Raw genomic sequence first — 19,545 nt, forward strand, 5'->3', positions numbered from 1 at the left:
GAGCGTGCGTAGATTCTGCTCAGCCGCTCAAGAACATTCCCCACGCGAAAAAAGTCGATGAGAAAGGTGTAATGGTGGACGAAATTACGAAAATCGGAAGAAGGTATTCGACCCAGTTCGACTATCCTGGACTGGTTTGGCAACGTCCAACAATCGGATTCGTATTCTATGGGGTCTCATGAGCTAGTGTGCCAAAGGGCGTTTACTTGGAGCTTCAGCGCATCACCTTCTCCGAAAGAGGCCTTTTCTGAGATTTGGCCGATGGACCAAGACGAGGGTAGAAGGCTTACACTGCCTACACGATCTATAATGTAGGACGTGTAACTACAGTAAAACCTGGTGTAAGCGACCTCTGGGTTTAGCGACCACCTGCAACCGTATTTCCATGCACCGACAGTTCTACACAGACACTGTGGGACTTGGTTCTAAAGACCAACACCTTACTGGCTTTAACGACCGCTTTTGCTTGCAGTATGAGGTGGTCGCTTAAACCAGGTTTTACTGTGTAATGTACCTGCTTGTAGGTAGTAAAAGTGAAGAAACGTTTGTTCTCACGCTCGCGTCACCACTTGCGAGCTGTTTGGTTTTCTTGCTTTTACCCAACCGTTACATATTTGAATTCAGGCTTGTGAGTTTAGTATACTACAGTACTAGTGCAATATCTCCCTCGATCAGTATCACCATACTGTGCAATAGTACGCCACAACCTACAGGCCTGCTATTGGGATTCGAGAACACTTCCTTTCTTCCGCCGCAGAAATCATATAAAGGAATCTGAAAGTTACATGTAAAGGAGGCATTCCAGTTCTCCATTGTAGAACTTGAATGGCGCATAAACATGCACCAGTAAAGTGGAGAGGGTAAACGATACTACCAAAACAGAAAGAAGGCAATTGCACTGTAACAGTGTATGAGAAAGACACAAGATCAACAAACTACACATAACAACCATTCTAACGGGAGATGATCCTGTGGCGGTGCATGCAGCCATCTCTCCAACGTGTTGGAAAGAATCTGCTGACAGGTTGCGTCGGCAAGCGCAAGCGAAAGGCTTGACAAAGAAAGTGTCTCAGCGGCCTCGGGCGGTTAGGTGCAGTAGGTGTTCAATGCGTTCTGAAGGGTTATGCGTATGTCACCCAACGTCAAGCAAGTTGCTTCCAGCATGCCCAAGTTCCAGCATTGCAGATCGTAGTGGTATCTCGCAAGGTTCTTGTAAGAGGACTGCAGAGAGATTGAGAAAACAAACAAAAAAACATGGCATTTAATGCAGCCGCTACAAGTAATTTATAATAGAATTATGACAATGGTTATGATTGCGTCACGTGAGTTCTTTCAAAATCAGAACAACGGCTTACTATTCTAGAACAAGTCAAGTTCTCATGCATTCAAGCAATTAACGCATCCAGTCCAGGAGATACTTCCCATTAGTTATCAAACGCTTTCGTTCCCTTCTCTTCAGCGCTTAGAAGCATTATACATCCCTAAGTTGAATCCTCAGCGTTGTGTACAGAAAGGAAATGTGTTGTCCCTGAAATTGTTTAGTGCTACTCTTCGTCGAGGTGGGAACAATGGTGAGAACAATGGTGGGAACAATAGTGGGAACAATGGTGGGAACAATGGTGGGAATAATGGTGGGAACACTGGTGGGAACAATGGTGGGAACAATGGTGGGAACAATGGTGGGAACAATGCTTCATAATTTGTTCACTATGTTGGCTGTCGTTCGTCTCCTTCCCAAAGTAAAACTTGATAAATAATAATAATATCCCTTGTCACGAGTGTGGTATCTCAGTACATTTACGCAATACGTTGTAGTCATTCATTTTCATTCTTTTCCTTTATGATCCTGAAGAGAAGGGAACGAAAATTGATATCTGATGCGAAGTGTCTCATGGGCTGGGTTAGGCCTTGACGGATTATGCTAATATTTTCGTGAAATTATGCTTTTCGCATTGCTGAAAAAATTGCAGAATTATGCTATTTTTATGCTAAAAGTTATCATATTATGCCGCATTATGCTCACATATGCTGCTAATGCATAATGGTTCTGTGCAAAATAACAAGGGAATTTTTTTGTAGAGGGCGTTGTACTGTAGTAGCAAAAGTTCAACGGGCTCAACGCACCGTCCGACCTACATGTAGCTACGACCATCACTGATTGTAGTGGACGGGACATGTTATCAAGGGAGTCGTAAACCTACAACTTCCTAGTGCATCTACTTGTACTTGTAGAACATGTACAACTGTATGGAATTTGATGCGAACAGGCGGATTATTACAATTTTATGCGATTCGTGTGCAATTTGCCTCGAATTATGCGATTATTCGATTTTGGTAGGAATTATGCGAAAAATTATGCTAGCATAATCCGTCAAGGTCTAGGCTGGGTGCGTTAATTTTTAAGGCACTATACCTTTAGAAGGTCAAAAAATTAATGAAAATCTCTCAGAAAACGTCGAAAACTATCTCAAACGGTAGCTCTTGTGCTGAAGCACGACTCCTGAAGATTTGAGGGGGTTCGCTCAAAGGACTTCGGAGATAGAGCATTTCAAAGATCGATATAGATCTGCAAATTTCACAGTTTTGATTTTGAAATTGGTTCTTTTCGTTTTAGAACTCAATCAATCGTGTTATGATAAAAACCTTCCTTGATATAGTTCAAATTTTGTGGAAATCTCAGAAGCAGTGCGCGGAGTGATTTGGCGACCTCTAGCTAGCTCTGCGCATGGGTTTGGTTGCCATGACAACTGTCAGAGTGATTGCGCATGCGCAAATTCAAATTTGATTAAAAATTAATTAGTTGATGGAAACACTTTTGTTGTTTCGTTCTGTGACAATGGACCGTATGCGTGTTAAAACAAAATGGCGTCACGATTTATTGAAAGTGGTATAGTTGGTGGTACGAGTGTTCAAACCCATTTGAACTTCATACTGTTCGTCTTCTTTTTGACATGCTCTCTTTCCATCGTCCTTAGCTTTTGTTTGTTGAGAGCTGTTTTGGCTTTCTCCTATACCTCTGGGGGATGCCAAGTGATGGTTTTGAGAGGCTGGTGATGGCTGTGAGCGAGAGTTTGCCGATCGGCGTCGTCCTCGCTATAGCGATGAAAATACTAGTGACTGCGCACCTGGCAGATATCACAACACGTCGGAACGTCCAGGAGCAAAAGAATCTTGGGTTTTCACTGGAATCTAGTTCCTCCAGCATCGTGTAGCCCACCGTCTGTGAATGGTGGTCCAGAAAGGTCGAACCTGGTCTTCTGCAGCATCTCGCAGTTCTGCGAGGCACACTGAATACGCCTGTCATGTATTCTACAAATAAAAATCACGAAGTAGTGGACTTTACAGTGATGAGTCTATCCTGTATGCTGCAAAAGACGCAGGCATTGTTTTTCTATTGCGATGGGGAAGAAGCGAGCTCAAGGCCGACCAGGCAGACCCAGGAAGAGAAAATTTCATGGAAATCAACCGCTGAGAGCCGAATCGGAAGATGAAGCATGTGCGCCAGAAAATCTTGACGATTCTCTGCCGAATTTCAACGATTATTTGCCTTCTAGTTCTGATGATGCTGAGATTTCTTCCGAGGATGACCTGAGCACAAGCGATTCGAGTTCAGGATCCAGTTCAGACTCGGACGATGACAATGATGCAGAACTACCTCATGGATTCAGGCTCGTCGACTTGGTGTGCCTTCAAACTCTTTTGTTGGCTTCTGTGTGTTGCAAAATTTGTCATGGACCAGTCACTCTGAGTGAGCCGAAGAGGCAAGGGTTTGCATCCTGCCTGGAGCTGACCTGTCAAATCTGTGAAGCTCACACATCGCAGTATATGTCAGACAAACATAAGGTGTTTGGGTTGTAAACCAACGAGCTGTGTTTGGCATGCGCTGGATCGGTCGCGGGCACGGAGCAATGCTGAAGTTGGGAGCTGCTTTGAATATGCCTGTGCCCATCACCTTCTCCGCGATACCAAGGACATGCCAAGGTTCTACACAAATCGGCCAAGGTTGTTGCTGAGCATAGCATGAGTGCTGCAGGGACACAAGTCTTGGACAATGCACCTGGAGATGTCGTTATTGCCGACACTGCCTTTACGTATGACGGAACCTGGATGCGCAGAGGCTATGCATCGCTGTATGGTGTTTTTGTGGCCATGGCATGGGGCACAGGCAAAGTCCTTGACGTTAAAGTTCTATCCCGATTCTGCCACCAGTGCGCCCACTTCAAGAACCAGCATGCAAAGAAAGAGTTGACAAATGCTGAACTGCAGGACAAGCTGGACAACCATGAATGCCGTGCCAACACCCAGAGCTCAGCACCCGCAATGGAACGTGAAGCTGCCCTGAAGTAGTGAAGATATGGAGGAGATTCAGAGAAACGAGGAATCTTCAGTACAGTGTCTTTATAGGGGACGGAGGTACAAAGAGTTTCAAGGCAGTGCATGATCCATATCCATACGGCGAAGACGTGGAGATCACTAAGGAAGAATGCGTTAGTCATGTTCAAAAACGCGTTGGACATCGGTTGCGGAAGCTGAAGAAGGACCTCTCTGGGAAGAAGTTGGCTGATGGTGGCAGGATCAGTGGTCGTGGTCGTCTCACAGACCAACTTATAGACAAACTGCAAGCCTACTATGGTATGGCTGTGCGCAGCAACAAGGGCGACCTACAGTCCATGACCAAAGCCATATGGGCTTCCGTGATGCACCGAGTGTCAACTGATGAGAAGCCCCACCATCTGCACTGCCCACCTGGACTGGAGAGCTGGTGCAAGTGGCAGCAACAGCAAGCTGGCGGACCGCCTTACGAGCACCACAACGTCATACCTGAAGCAATCTTCTCTGTAATCAAGCCGATCTTCATGGACCTGTCCGCACGCCCACTACTCGAGCGCTGTATGCGTGGCGCCACACAAAACCAGAACGAATGCTTCAACGGAATTGTGTGGCAGCTCTGCCCCAAGACAAGCTTCTGCTCCGCTCTGACTGTAGAAACTGCAGTCTACATTGCAGCAAGCTGGTTCAACGATGATGCTGCAAGCATTGAGATGCTATTCTGCAAGATGGGTCTACCCGTAAGCAAATACACCGCCTCCACCAGTGTGCTGTTGGATGCCAAGAGAAGGTCAGGTGCAGCCAGAAAGCAGTTGGGGCACATCAAGCTGTCCAGGGAAAACCGCAGGAGGTTGAGGAAGGGTGGACAGGATGAAGCAGAAGAGATAGCAGGCACTCCCTATGTGGCAGGTGGTCACTAATACATCATCATGCTGTGAAATGCTGAGATTTGGAATGCCTTTTTTCTCCTATCTTCGGGGTGTTCCGCAGCTTCTAACCACGATTGCAGGATGCCAGTGCATGCCACACCCCACAATGTATATATTCTGAACTCTGTGACATGTTTGGCTAGGTGCTAAACCAATTGTTCCGTGCATTACTGCAAGTTTTATGATGTTTTTACCTCATTGAATGAGGCGTGGTCAATGTGCACGAATTTTTATATCTCTTGCTCTGGGTACTGTGTTTCTCCTTGTCAACAGATCAATCCTTTCTTTGGTTTAGCACATCAAGCTCTATAGTAGCAATTGTGTTTTGCAACTTGTTCCTCTCTTCTCTACATGGTTTTCTTCATTATGCGGTTAGAGCTCAGTATGCGTGATTTTTCGAAGAATTTCTAATTTGTACATAGAATGACCAGCTTGGTTCATTGGCATGTGCTCAGAGTGCGGTGTGATATGTTAGAAGAAAGCACAGAATATTTTGTACAATTCCAATGAGGGAGACTGAAGTTATGTCCCGTGCGCCGATGCCGGTCCGCGAAGGCATAGTTCGTGGATGCATGCGAACTCCACTTTTTCTAGAATTTGTTTCGCCTCCGAATTCCGTTGTAACGTCTTACTATTATTATTAGTTTTATTTAATTTTTTCTTCAGACTTTTCCCGTTTGTCTCTTTCCCTCAAACCAGTTAATATATTATTATTAGTATAATATTATTCATATACCAAGCTCAAAAATCGAATTGAAAGACGATGGATGGCACACGGATACTACACAGAACAGCAGGCTGCACACAACAGCAAAAGTAATGGTTGTGCGGCATGTTAATTAATAGTACAAGGTGCTCTTGATACACATTCTAGTGTGCAAATTGCCTTCGTTTCTTACCTACTGTTCGGCCAAAGCCTTACCGTGTTTTTCCAGGGACAATCACAAAGTGATTTGACAGACGGGAGCGCCTGGTGGAAACCCCTCTTATAACAGTGATACTTCAATTACTTGCTATAAAACCAACACACCACCACAATGATGATAATGTCGAACATGCCGTCTAAAACTGCACACCTTCCGAAGTTATGTTCTAAACGGGCATGGCACAAAAATCTCAAACCAATCTGATTTTTTGCACAAAATATTATTAATATAATTGTGATGACGTCTTCGAGAAGCTGAGAGAAAACTGACGTGTGCCAAACGTCCTACTGTGTGCATACTCTAACATGTACCTGTAATATTTTACTGATCAGTAGCATGCACTAGTACGACTTCATGAATAATAGCAGCCTAGGATAGTTGGTTTGGCACGAAGGTAGTAAAGTAGTACATTTTGCATAAGTAACTAGTTAGTTGTGTTTTGCGGAACTGAATGCTACATGTATGCCTTAGGTTATCACTATACTAGTGTAGGGTTTCATTTTGTCAACTACATTGCAAGCTTGTTAGGTTTCTCACACTTGCTTTACTTGCGAAACCTTTCAGATATTGTAGAATAAGAGTGTGTGTAGCAGTGAGTTTTCCTCTCTCGCTGTAGAATTTTAGATTCTTGTCGAAGAAGTGAAGAATTGCGTGTACTATTACTACAAGACTTGTTGCGTGTTGTGCGTGCGGGTTGAGATCACCGCGAGGGTTCTCACCACTTACCATTGGCCGAGGGTACCGACGACGCTGTAGTGATTGCGTGTATTGGAAGCTGAAGCCGGGGACTAGGGTCATCTGGAGCCAAACAAAAGGACATCGAAATAAAATGTACACAACTGCACCGGAAAATGGTAGAAGTGTGGAAGAATGCTGGGCTATGGGACCTGACGATGGAGCTGATAAACAATCTACAACCTAGGTTCAAACTGTTAGTAGGCCTTAACACAAATGGGCCAGCCGAAAAATTCCCCGAAAACGAGACTTATCGAAAAATTGCTGAGCCTTTCGCCGATTTTGGAGGGTTCCTTTGAAAATCGCCGAAAACCTGCCAAATATTGTTACAAAATGCGTTTAAATGCCGCAAGGAGAATACGGTTCTCCCTGCAAGAGTAGCACGGATGCCAACACAAAGAAGAATTCCTGCCCACCTGTGCAGATTTTGGTAAAGTGCAGAGGAGACATTGTGACGGAGCGATGTGGAAAGGTTATCGTAACTTATCGAGAATGTGCAAACCAATTATTTCATAGTCAGGGAATGGAGTGAGCAGTTCGTGCTTGTTTCAAATGCAGCCGCCAACACAGACAGAAAAATCTTCTGGCAATGATCCTGTAGCTGTGTAATGTCGTAGTGTTAGACTTATTCTGGCACGCCTATTCATATTTTATCGTAAGAGACGGAATTTTCACAGCTGAATATTCTCTTGGCTCTTCTCCAGGAAAGAAAAAGCGAAGGCCGAGAGTAACTGCTCGTGTCGTTCTGAACTTGTTCGCCAGGATAAGTTCATAGTTGTTTGCTCCTGATATTCGTCAAATTACTCTGGGACTCGCTAATGACCTTATCAGCTGAAGACCTGGAAGAGGACAGTCCATTGGGACCAGCTCCGTCTCGTTTTGGCCAGTGTGCCAACGTGTTCTGGGGAGCTCCTCACTTTCTTCCAGGTTTCAAGATCTACTTGAGTAACATTTCTCAACCAGCTGGCCGTATACACATCCGTACAGTTACAGGGTTGAAGGAGCACTTGGCAGCCAAAATGGAAGGATACACCCGGGTATATTCGGAACCCGGTATGCTATCATCGGATAGCTTACAACCAAGCCCAGCCCTCTCTGAGATCGATATTCGATCCAAGCTGGTGTTTCAGTTGCCAGGAGATGTACATGTACATTCACCGGTGCAAATTGGTCATATGGGTGCGAAGGTTACTTCGCGCAAAATGCCTGATTCTGGTCGTCGATGGGGATCGGTTTGCGCCGACCCACGAACAAGCAATATATTCGTCAAACTGCTCTGGGACTCGCTAATGACCTTATCAGCTGAAGAGCTGGAAGGGGACAATCCATTGGGACCAGCTCCGTCTCGTTCTGGCAAGTGTGCTAACGTGTTCTGGGGAGCTCCTCACTTTCTTCCAGGTTTCAAGATCTACTTGAGAAACATTTCTCAACCAGTTGGCCGTATCCACACCCGTACAGGTACGGAGTTGAAGGAGAATTTGGCAGCCAAAATGAAAGCCCAGCCCTCTCTGAGATCGATATTCGATCCAAGCTGGTGTTTAAGTTGCCAGGAGATGTACATTCACCAGTGCAAATTGGTCATATGAGTGCGAAGGATACTTCGCGTGAAATGCCTGATTCTGGTCGTCGATGGCGATCGGTTTGCGCCGACCCACGAACAAGCAAATATTCGTCAAACTACTCTGGGACTCGCTAATGACCTTATCAGCTGAAGATCTGGAAGGGGACAGTCCATTGGGACCAGCTCCGTCTCGTTCTGGCCAGTGTGCTAACGTCTTCTGGAGAGATCCTCGCTTTCTTCCAGGTTTCAAGATCTACGTGAGCAACATTTCTCAACCAGCTGGCAAGTGTGCTACTGTGTTCTGGGGATCTCCTCGCTTTCTTCCAGGTTTCAAGATCTACTTGAGTAACACTTCTCAACCAGCTGGGCGTATACACATCCGTACAGTTACAGAGTTGCAGCAGCATTTGACAGCCAAAATGGAAGGATACACCCGGGTATATTCGGAACCCGGCATGCTATTGTAATACGTAGATCTCGTTTCACCCATGCATGTCCTCCATTCTCCTCTCGCCCTATAAAACCTGCTGTAATTTACTTATTTCTTCACAATTACAACTGTAACTGTAACTGCATTGACAACAGAACTGAGAAGAAGAGTTGCTCTCCAGGTGTGCACCGGGGTAAGTTCCTTTGTTGCCTTCTCTTTCTTGCCTCCTCCACTCGCCTGCGCATTACATTGGTGGCAGCGGTGCGTGATTTGAACCCTGTAGATCTACTGTTTACGCAACTTCCTTCTTGTTGTTACCGTCCTTTCTAGTTGAAGTAGCTTAGTCGATCGTTCACGTTATGGCTCAACCTGCTGCTGCATCGTATAGCTTACAACCAAGCCCAGCCCTCTCTGAGATTGATGATCGGTCCAAGCTGGTGTTTCAGTTGCCAGGAGATGTACATTCACCGGTGCAAATTGGTCATATGAGTGCGAAGGTTACTTCACGTGAAATGTCTGATTCTGGTCGTCGATGGCGATCGGTTTGCGCCGACCCACGAACAAGCAATCATATTCGTCAAACTACTCTGGGACTCGCTAATGACCTTATCAGCTGAAGACCTGGAAGGGGCCAGTCCATTGGGACCAGCTCCGTCTCGTTCTGGCAAGTGTGCTAACGTGTTCTGGGGAGCTCATCACTTTCTTCCAGGTTTCAAGATCTACTTGAGAAACATTTCTCAACCAGCTGCCCGGATACACATCCGTACAGTTACAGAGTTGAAGGAGCACTTGGCAGCCAAAATGGAAGGATACACCCGGGTCTATTCGGAAACCGGCGTGCTATCGTCGTATAGCTTACAACCAAGCCCAGCCCTCTCTGAGAGAACGATATTCGATCCAAGCTGGTGTTTCAGTTGCCAGGAGATGTACATGTACATTCACCGGTGCAACTGGGTCATATGAGTTCGAAGGTTACTTCACGTGAAATGCCTGAGTCTGGTCTTCATATTTTTGTGTCCGAGTTACATGTGCGGTGGGTTGTTTGACATTTCATGTGGACTCCTTAAAATGTAATCTGTAGTGAAGCGGCACGCGAGTAAGTTTGTGGCCCCTCTACATTTTCGCCCATACGCATTTCTTGCGCTTCCAAATCACATTACGTCATAATATGATAGTCAAGTATGTTGTTAGAACGTTGTCCTTGTGGTTCTCCTACTCTTTACTGATAAGTTTTTGTTAGTCCCGCAATCCCCATTTCCTTGTCCATGTGTGTTCTTCAATCGTCTTTGCGTTGCCGTCAGTTGGTCTACAACAATTTTCTTCACCATAATTATCTGTTCCTTTCCTTGTGTGGATTAAGTGTATGTTGTTTTTCAACCTGGAATGTTCACGTTGTGATATCTTATAAAGAGAGTTGTATATACATTAGCCATTAGTAAAATCCCCAAATCGGAGGGGGGGGGGGGGGGCAAAAATTCTCCGAAAACGAGACTTACCGAAAGATCTCTAAGCCTTTCGCCGATTTTGGAGGGTTTCTTTGAGAGTCGCCGAAAATCTACCAAATCTTCCAATATCTCACCAAACTTGAAGCCAATAATTATGCCAACAATTCTTTTAGTCGATTTCCCAATATAATTCCAATTTTTCAGCCGATTTTCAAACAATCAGCTAATTTTGCAGCCAAATCTGATGTATTTTTGAGCTTAGCGAAAAGCCAAATAGGCGAAAAAACGGGCCGATTTGGGGAAAGCCTACCTGGTTGTATAGCGAGTAGGTTTTTTCTGTCCTGGTTTGTGATATTATACTGTTGCCTTAGGTACCTCCTTGAGAAGCTGCAAGTACATGTAGCTGCCCAGGGCCTTTATCTTGCATTCGCTCTCACTCGATCTCTTCCTCTTTCATCGTGCAGTCGCCTTTATCTCCTTTTCCTCGCCTCCCGTAACGAGAGATCTTGGAAGCTCAGGACCCTACGCTATGCTTTTTTGCCTAGCTCATCATGCATGTTGTTATTAGAACTGATGGAAATCTTTTTTTTCCATTGATTGCCTGCATCATTGTATTGCAAAATGTTTGAATCAGTTTGAATATGAGTTAGGCAAAAGTAATTGCAGAATTTATTGCGGATTGTTATTTTCTTTCATGCAAGTGAGATTGGAAGGTTTGTTACAACTCTGAGTTTCACGTATTACCACAATCATCAGGCAACTGATGGTATTTTCTCTCACTTCATCCACTTTTGGTTTGTTCCTTCTTTTCCTTTTTATCTCAATTTAATCGGATTTTCTGGCCTTTTGAGCCAATGAGGTAAGATTATATTCCATACAATACAATAATACAATAATGCCCTTGCCTTGATAGTGTGCTTGTGCTTAAAGGGGAAGTATACACTAAAATCAAATTTTCACCAGTTGTAGTCTTCGGGGTGCTGAGTCGAATGGTCTTGGTCCGAGGAAGCTGAGACGCTCCCTTCCTCCTTTATTCCCAATCGAACTCCCACACTTCCACCGAAACTGGGTGACTGCGCCCTACTAGATGGGGATTTGTATGCAAAATGTCACTAAAAGCGCCATTTCGTTCTTATAAAAGAACGGATGACCGCCATTGGCCCATATGTTGTAGTCTTTTGGACGCTGAGTCGACTGGTTTTGGTCCGAAAAGGCTGCGATGCAGCGTTCCTCCTTTGTTCCCAATCGAACATGGTTGAACAAGCGGTCACGTGCTCCTGCGTACACCAGTCACCTGGTCACCGTGCCTGCAGGGTACAACTTACTAGCCTGTTTGACCTTTTTTGGGTGCAGTCCTGTCACTCGAGTTGAACTCGAGTTGAACCTTGGTGTGAAAGTTGTTGCCTGCTGGCGCGGTGACCAGGTGATTTGGGCACCCAGGAGCACGTGACCGCTTGTTCAACCATGTTCGATTGGGAATAAAGGAGGTACGCTGCATCGCAGCCATTTCGGACCAAAACCAGTCGACTCAGGGTCCAAAAGACTACAACATATGGGCCAATCGCGGTCATCCGTGCTTTTATAAGAACGAAATGGCGCTTTTAGTGACATTGTGCATACAAATCCCCATCTAGTAGGGCGCAGTCATCCAGTTTCGGTGGAAGTGCGCGAGTTCGATTGGGATTCAAGTAGGAAGGGAGCGTCGCAGCTTACTCGGACCATGACCATTCGACTCAGCACCCAGAAGACTACAACTGGTGAAAATAATAATTTGATTTTAGGGTATGCTTCCCCTTTAACTGTTGCTGACGGTCGAATGCATGGTTGCCTGTGGAGCACATTACATAACTTTACAGTCCCCTTTAACACGCATCCTGTCCGACGGTACAAGACTGTCAAGAGGCTGCAGGTGTAGTATTTCTGCACCTTATCAGCAATGACTACTGGTCTTCAGCAACGAGGGTCTCCCATAATACGCATCCTGTCTATGCTTTCGTAATGCTAACATAATGCTCGGGATAGCACTCGCTACTGATCTTCAGAAACTTGGCCTGACTATCACTCACAATAAGACTATTGCAAAAACACGAAGGAGCGGCGCATTTCAACGAAACAACTGGTAAAGGAAAGGGATCCAGTAAAGCATCTGCTGGAGCAGACGGCACGCCAGGTCACGGAGCAAGCGGGAAGAGCACGGTTTATGAGACGCACATAGCCCAGAACAAACTAATATAATTATTTCGTTAATCCTTCCTGTCCCAAGTTGTTCCGCTGTGTCTGCGAGTGTGATCCTTCTGGTCACTCAACAATACAATTTTTGAAATGGGCTAGCATTCGATTGCCCGAAAAACACCACAGTAATGTTCCAGTGTCTGCTGTACAAGAACACAATTTCATGGTCATTTACACTTTCGCTACCTGGGTAGCATACCTCTCCTCTCGTCGCACAGCTCTTCTTTAAAGAGAGAGATGTGCGTTGTTAGAATGTTTTTGTGCCCTGAGGTTACGGCATTAGGCCTTGACAGATTATGCTAATATTTTCGTGAAATTATGCTTTTCGCATTGCTGAAAAAATTGAAGAATTATGCTATTTTTATGCTAAAAGTTATCATAATTTTTATTATGCCGCATTATGCTCACATATGCTGCTAATGTACAATGTACTGTACATGTAATGGTTCTGTGCAAAATAACAGGGGAATTTTTTGTAGAGGGCGTTGTACTGTAGTAGCAAAAGTTCAACGGGGTCAACGCACCGTCCGACCTAGCTACGACCGTCACTGATTGTAGTGGACTGGACAGGTTTTCAAGGGAGTCGTAAACCTACGACTTCCTGGTGCATCTACTTGTACTTGTACTTGCAGAACATGTACAACTGTATGGAATTTGATGCGAACAGGCGGATTATTCCAATTTTATGCGATTCGTATGCAATTTGCCTCGAATTATGCGATTATTCGATTTTGGTAGGAATAATGCGAAAAATTATGCTAGCATAATCTGTCAAGGCCTATACGGTAGGCCTTGACGGATTATGCTAGCATAATTTTTCGCATAATTCCTACCAAAATCGAATAATCGCATAATTCGAGGCAAATTGCATATGTTAGGTACCTCCTCCCGTACCTTTTCTAGTTGGCCTGCATGCACTTACGTACTCACCTTTTGTCTCCTTTTGTTCCGTTGGCCTGGGTAGCTACTTGCGCGCCCATACTTGCCATAGCTACCCAGGCCCTTTATCTTGCCGTTCAGACTTGATCTCTCTCTCTCTTTTCTCACTCGTCAATAATCACCATGTAGTCGTTTCGTTCGTCTTGGTCTCTTGTCTCGTCGTCTATAATAAATGTCGTTCCCACTAACTTGTTCCCGTTGTCAGTCGTCCTGTTTCGAACTCAACATTGGCGCCCGATTATTGATCGACCCACGACCCTGAGATCATCCCATGCCCAGCCGTCCTCAACCACCATTCGTCTCGTCTATGTCAACCTCGTCTCGTCCATGTCAGTCTCGTCTCTCCTACGCCAACCTCGTCTCGTCTCTATCAACCTCGTCTCTCCTACGCCAACCTTACCTCGTCTATTCTCGTTCAAGCCATGCAGGTCAGCTACCTTTCTCTCTTTCTTTTTTTTTGTATTCTTCTTCGTCAAATTTATTTTCGTGAATTTTTTTTGTAGTGTGTGCGCGCGCGTGTGTTCGTAAAACATAACCAAGTTAGGGGTCCGATCATGGTGAGCCACGCTCTAATTTTTGGATGTTTAGCAAAAGTGTAACTAGGCTGTATTAGCCGTGCAAAATACTAGTAATTCACGTTCCTCGTCAAACTCCAATAGTTATTACACACAATAAGTAGTACAGGAATGATGTGTACCAGTGCATTTTTAGTACACACTTTCGTGAGATCCATGCGCGCGTGCAGTATGTGTGTGTGTGTGTGTGTGTTTTCTCCTCCAGTTCATTTTTTTAAATCTTTTTCCCTCTTTTTTTTCTCTCCGCGAGGACGCGGGATTTTTTTCATGGAGGGGTTGTATGTTAGGTACCTCCTCCCGTACCTTTTCTAGTTGGCCTGCATGCACTTACGTACTCACCTTTTGTCTCCTTTTGTTCCGTTGGCCTGGGTAGCTACTTGCGCGCCCATATTTGCCATAGCTACCCAGGCCCTTTATCTTGCCGTTCAGACTTGATCTCTCTCTCTCTTTTCTCACTCGATAATCACCATGTAGTCGTTTCGTTCGTCTTGGTCTCTTGTCTCGTCGTCTATAATAAATGTCGTTCCCACTAACTTGTTCCCGTTGTCAGTCGTCCTGTTTCGAACTCAACACATACGAATCGCATAAATTGGAATAATCCGCCTGTTCGCAACAAATTCCATACAGCTGTACATGTTCTACAAGTACAAGTACAAGTAGATGCACCAGGAAGTCGTAGGTTCACGACTCCCTTGGTAACATGTCCAGTCCACTACAATCAGTGACGGTCGTAGCTACAATAGACCCTTTGCACAATAACGGTCACGTGATCCGAGACGGGGCATCCTCTTCGATTTTTGTGCAGAGTATCAGTTGTTGAGCATGGTGGAACACTGTATTTTTCCATTTTGGAGATGGAGGAGAGAGTGTCGAGTGGTTTGCCATCGATGGCTGTGGAACCCGTGGACGAACTGTCAAATGAAGAATGGTCTGTGAAGGAACTGAACAGTTTTCTGCTGAATGAGGGTGCGTATCTGTCTGGAAAAAGAAGGAGTCGTTGGAGCGGTAAGTTTTTCGCATTCAGTGGATATTTCTGATTACTGTAGATTGAACTATTTTTCTTTTCTCTACATTCTCTCCTCTGTCGATGTAGAGAACACTTCTCTATGCAGAACCCTGATGCTCCTAGAACTAAGAAGGGCACCACTTCCTCGAGTGTACCTTCATCATGCCCAACGTTTCATGCGTCCGACTCCCAGTGGATGAGTGATGAACCTCTGTTTCCCAGAGTGAGTGCCACACCATCCTTGCTCGTCTCCAACACAGGGGCAAGTCGCCGACGACAGTGAAGAGGGAGCTGATGGAGTAGTACTAGTGAACAAGCCCGTGGATAGTGTCCATGAGTTTTACTTTGGTGGCTATGTGCATAATGTGAAAGTCGGTCATATCGTGCACACAGCCACAGCTCGAAGTCAGATGACTTTCTCCGCACACCTGAGCGATGAGGCTGCGTCTCTCTCCACTTCAACATCAGCAGCTCGAGCAGCGCCAGCAAGCAGTCGATCTTCCAATAGCGAAGACAGGGATGGGTCATGCCTTTTTCTCAAGCTCCAGAGTCTCTTGGCAGGGCGTTCAATATCTTAGCAAAAACAAGGATGAAAATCGTTCCGAGCACAACACTGTGAACGATATCGCAGCACTGCGGCCCTCTTCTCGCCAGATAGCCAGGATTCCAGAGTGTGGAATGCCAGCATCACCAGGGAACGCATTACATGGAAAGACGAGTGGGTTCCTTAGACTAACGTTAGGGATGACGGTTGCTGCAAACAAGAACCCAACAGTGGTCCTTGGAAAGCACTTCGAAACTTCTTCCTTCAAAACTAAAAAAACTTCAAATGAAAAAAGGCTGGGGAGTACATACATGAACATCGCGTCGGGACCGTGAAAACACAGCCTGTCACAGGAAACTTGATCACGTCCTGCAGCAAACCATGCATGCTGGTTGCATGCCAAGTGTGCAGCGCGTGCGCAGCATGCCCCGTCTCGACCCCTCTCGCTTATTGTGCAAAGGGTCTATTGTAGGTCGGACGGCGCGTTGACCCCGTTGAACTTTTCCTACTACAGTACAACGCCCTATATAAAAAAATCCCCCCCTGTTATTTTGCACAGAACCATCATATACATTAGCAGCATATGTGAGCATAATGCGGCATAGTATGATAACTTTTAGCATAAAAATAGCATAATTCTGCCATTTTTTCAGCAATGCGAAAAGCATAATTTCACGAAAATATTAGCATAATCCGTCAAGGCCTACTATACGGCATAATGCATAGGGACAATAGGGTCTCTAAAATTCTACATTTAATTTCTATAAGCAGCCAGCATACATACCATGTTGTTGAGTGATTTTTGAATATCAGCCATTTCGCCTCCAATTTTCGTGAAGGGACCATTGTCAGCGACGTTAGGTGCGGCGTTCAGGATAGCCTTATAGGTATTGGCTACGCCGTAGTAGTTTCGGTCTTGAGTGGTCTTGAGCACCGACAGAATCGCGCTGTACTGAGCCAGCAACGGTTGCTATGGAGACGAGAAGAATCGCACAAAGTAATTGATTAGCTCAATGCACAAGCATCACTGAGGACGAAGGTGAGACAAAACAGGAAACTAAAAGCAGTCAAAAAGAGCAGAACATATTCATTTTGACTCGGACACTGAGCCAATAACTATAGTTTAAAACTTTAAATAGAGGAAATCACGTGGAAATGAGTTATGAAGCAACTATCTACGACTGTAACAAGATAATAAGCTGTCAGAAAGTGCGATAGCAGGGGACAACACTGACATGTAATTACTAGGACTCCAGTGCGCAAACCAACATTCATTTTGAGTAGTTATTACTTCGGACAGTGAAGCACACCACTTGACTACGAGTAGTCATTACACATACATTGTGATGGCTAAAAAACGAAGGGTAATAGCAGAAGGAGAGGGTGAGTAAAAGGGCGGGTGCAGATAAATAGTGAGATAGTGTGAGTGTACCATTCAGTGCGACAAAAGAAAGTTCTGAAAACTAACTTCATTGCTTTAGTAATGTGAAGATGTGGAGTCAGTTTAACTCGTTGGTCTATTTGATAAAATTCTGTCTACTTTCGTAATAATTATAAGAAGGGAATAAAGTCCACTGCACAAGTAAAAATAGCTGATCTTCAGTCAAGTGTTTAGCGCGTCAGTTCCTTAAGGATTGATTTGCTGTTGTCCTGTTCACCATTGCAGCCGGCATCTCTGACTGACCAAAAAATCCTCTAAAACCTTTTTATATTACAGTTCTTGTGCAAGCTCACCTGAACAATGACGGAAAGAGCTCAATCGAAAAAAAGAGCACTATTTTTATATAATTATGCGCTTAGAATTATATTTGTCTTGGATGGAACTTCAAAATAGTTTCACCCAGTATCAAGCGGAGAATGCTTCCGTCCACGTGAAAACTTACGGTTTGTAGTTCGGCTGGTGTAACTGATCCGCGTGGCATATATATCTGCGTTGCGATCGAAACTGAAGGCAGCTGTAAAATTGAATAGGAAACGAAAGGTTTGGCAACAATGAGCGGTGGTTAAACGTTGCAGATAGAGGCATATTGTCAAGAGGCATATTTTCAACGCAAACCTTTTTCCAACAGTACATCGTAAAGTCATGACGTGTAGGCCTGCTATCCCCCTTACACATTCGTTTCCTTCAATCTCGGGTAAGCCACTCTTCTAGAGTAGGAATCTACACGTATAAAGTAACTCAGCTTGTATTTCTCTGCAACATCATTCATTCACGACACCCATTCAACGTCTCGTGGTGACGTGGTCTCTTTAATTTACGGATATGCTAGGTTAAAAAAACACAGCCGTCTCAAAGCTCTGACAAGACCAACAACTAGTAGATTCGTTTTCTTTACTGTAAAAGCCACATATATAACGAAGTGCTAACTCTAACGAGTTAACGAGGAGAAATCTGTCGTTAAAATGGAAATCGTTATACAGAAATCGATACATAATCATATACTGTCCTATTGAGCGTTAAGTGAGAATCGTTACCTTTGGTACACGTAAACCAATCAATTTGGAGAAAACGTTATTATATGCGCCTCGTTAGAATAATGACTTTTACAGTATACTATAGTGATGATGTCCACATTCGAGGGGGTCAGTAGCGAGCGCCTTGTCGACCTCCTGGTATCAGAGTCTTTCGCTAAAAGAAAAGTTTCCTAGTTGATATTGAACTCAGATAGTGAGCCATGGAAAACATTTAGCATGGGAATATGTGCAAGTTAGGTTTGTAACGGGTTTCCATAAGCTCGACTCCATCTCGCATGGATTGCCGCGAAGTGAAACAAGCCTAAATTTAGCTCCATGTACATAGAAAAGCGCAAACTAGCACAGTACCTTTCTGTAAGCATCCTTGGCCTCGCACACGAACGTTCTGGTCAGCGTAACCTGGCTATAGGCATGACCAGTTGCCTGGCAAATAGCTTTGTCGGCGTCTAGAGCATGTGACATTCCAAAGACGCTAACTAACAAGACGGCTACAGGCAGCATAACGGATGAATATGCCATAGTGAAATAGGTGCGAGGAGATGAAGGAACAAAGGGGGTTCAATATGTTAGCTGGACGAAATTTGTCAACGTTCTTGCTCGCTACGAGTCTGATACTAGTATCAGTTCAGCTGCAGCATGGACATTTAGTTTAGAGTAACTGCTGCATAGGCTGACGTAGCACTAGCTTCGAAACCTTTTTACTGTTTTAGCCAGCTACTGTTGGTAGCTGTTCCTCGACCCATAGCCTGTACTCGTGACACATCATCACAGGTATCAAGCCAAGAGTCCATATCCCCAACAATGTGCAATTAATTTGAAAAAGAGAGTGGTACAATTACAAGGGCACCGAACGTGTACGTCATTTTTTTACGTAATGTTCAAATTCCGCCGCGCGGATCCCCTTCTACAGAGATAGATTTGCACGCTCTTGAGGTTATGGACTCTTGGCAGTCTTGCTCATGTCAGGCGCTCAGCACGCTACCATGCGTGGCGCGTTCCTTCGCAAGACAGTATCTGAACGGGGGAGGCACTGGAGCCTCTCTGTCACAGCATCTGTATCACCCACACACAAATGTTTACTAGCACTAATGTCCACAGACTTGAGTATTATGCTCCCTAGCGTCAGAAAATGTCGTCAGGTTGAGCACTCTTACCTTAGCGCGAACCCTTGCCGCTCGCCTTGTGCAACGCTCACTGCTCTTGGAGCATTTCCAGCACTCTTGGCGGGGTTTGCAGCTCTTTATATAATTATGCTTTCCTTTACGGAAACGTATTTCATTGCGAAGAGCTGCGCTTCGGTCCTGTGAGCTGTGCTGATGAGCTCTAACAGAGCGAAACAGTTGCTGTCCACAGACTTGAGTAGCACTAATGTAGTATTATTGTTTCGCAAATTCTGTAGCTATACATACTTTGCTTCGT

General features: G+C 44.9%; 1 protein-coding gene across 1 annotated transcript; it reads right to left on the reverse strand.

Annotated features, from left to right (window-relative positions):
* Window positions 1–721: 721 nt before the first annotated feature.
* On the reverse strand, window positions 722–18,754 carry LOC135825066 (uncharacterized). Its single transcript, XM_065337805.1, has 5 exons — window positions 18,475–18,754; window positions 17,535–17,606; window positions 16,436–16,621; window positions 6,911–6,982; window positions 722–1,221 (listed from the first exon to the last, which is right to left on the reverse strand). The coding sequence occupies exons 1-5, from the start codon at window positions 18,643–18,645 to the stop codon at window positions 1,087–1,089; spliced, it is 636 nt and encodes a 211-aa protein (XP_065193877.1). The 5' UTR covers window positions 18,646–18,754; the 3' UTR covers window positions 722–1,086.
* Between the last annotated feature and the right edge of the window lie 791 nt (window positions 18,755–19,545).

This window comes from Sycon ciliatum, chromosome 9, assembly GCF_964019385.1.
Source record: "Sycon ciliatum chromosome 9, ocSycCili1.1, whole genome shotgun sequence".
NCBI lineage: Eukaryota > Metazoa > Porifera > Calcarea > Leucosolenida > Sycettidae > Sycon > Sycon ciliatum.

Coding starts and splice junctions, on each gene's coding strand:
- LOC135825066 (XM_065337805.1), bottom strand. CDS start 18,645: ATGGCATATTCATCCGTTATGCTGCCTGTAGCCGTCTTGTTAGTTAGC. Junction 6,983..16,435: donor AAAAATCACTCAACAACATG/GTATGTATGCTG, acceptor GTTTGGCTCCAG/ATGACCCTAGTCCCCGGCTT. Junction 1,222..6,910: donor GTCGGTACCCTCGGCCAATG/GTAAGTGGTGAG, acceptor ATCTCTCTGCAG/TCCTCTTACAAGAACCTTGC.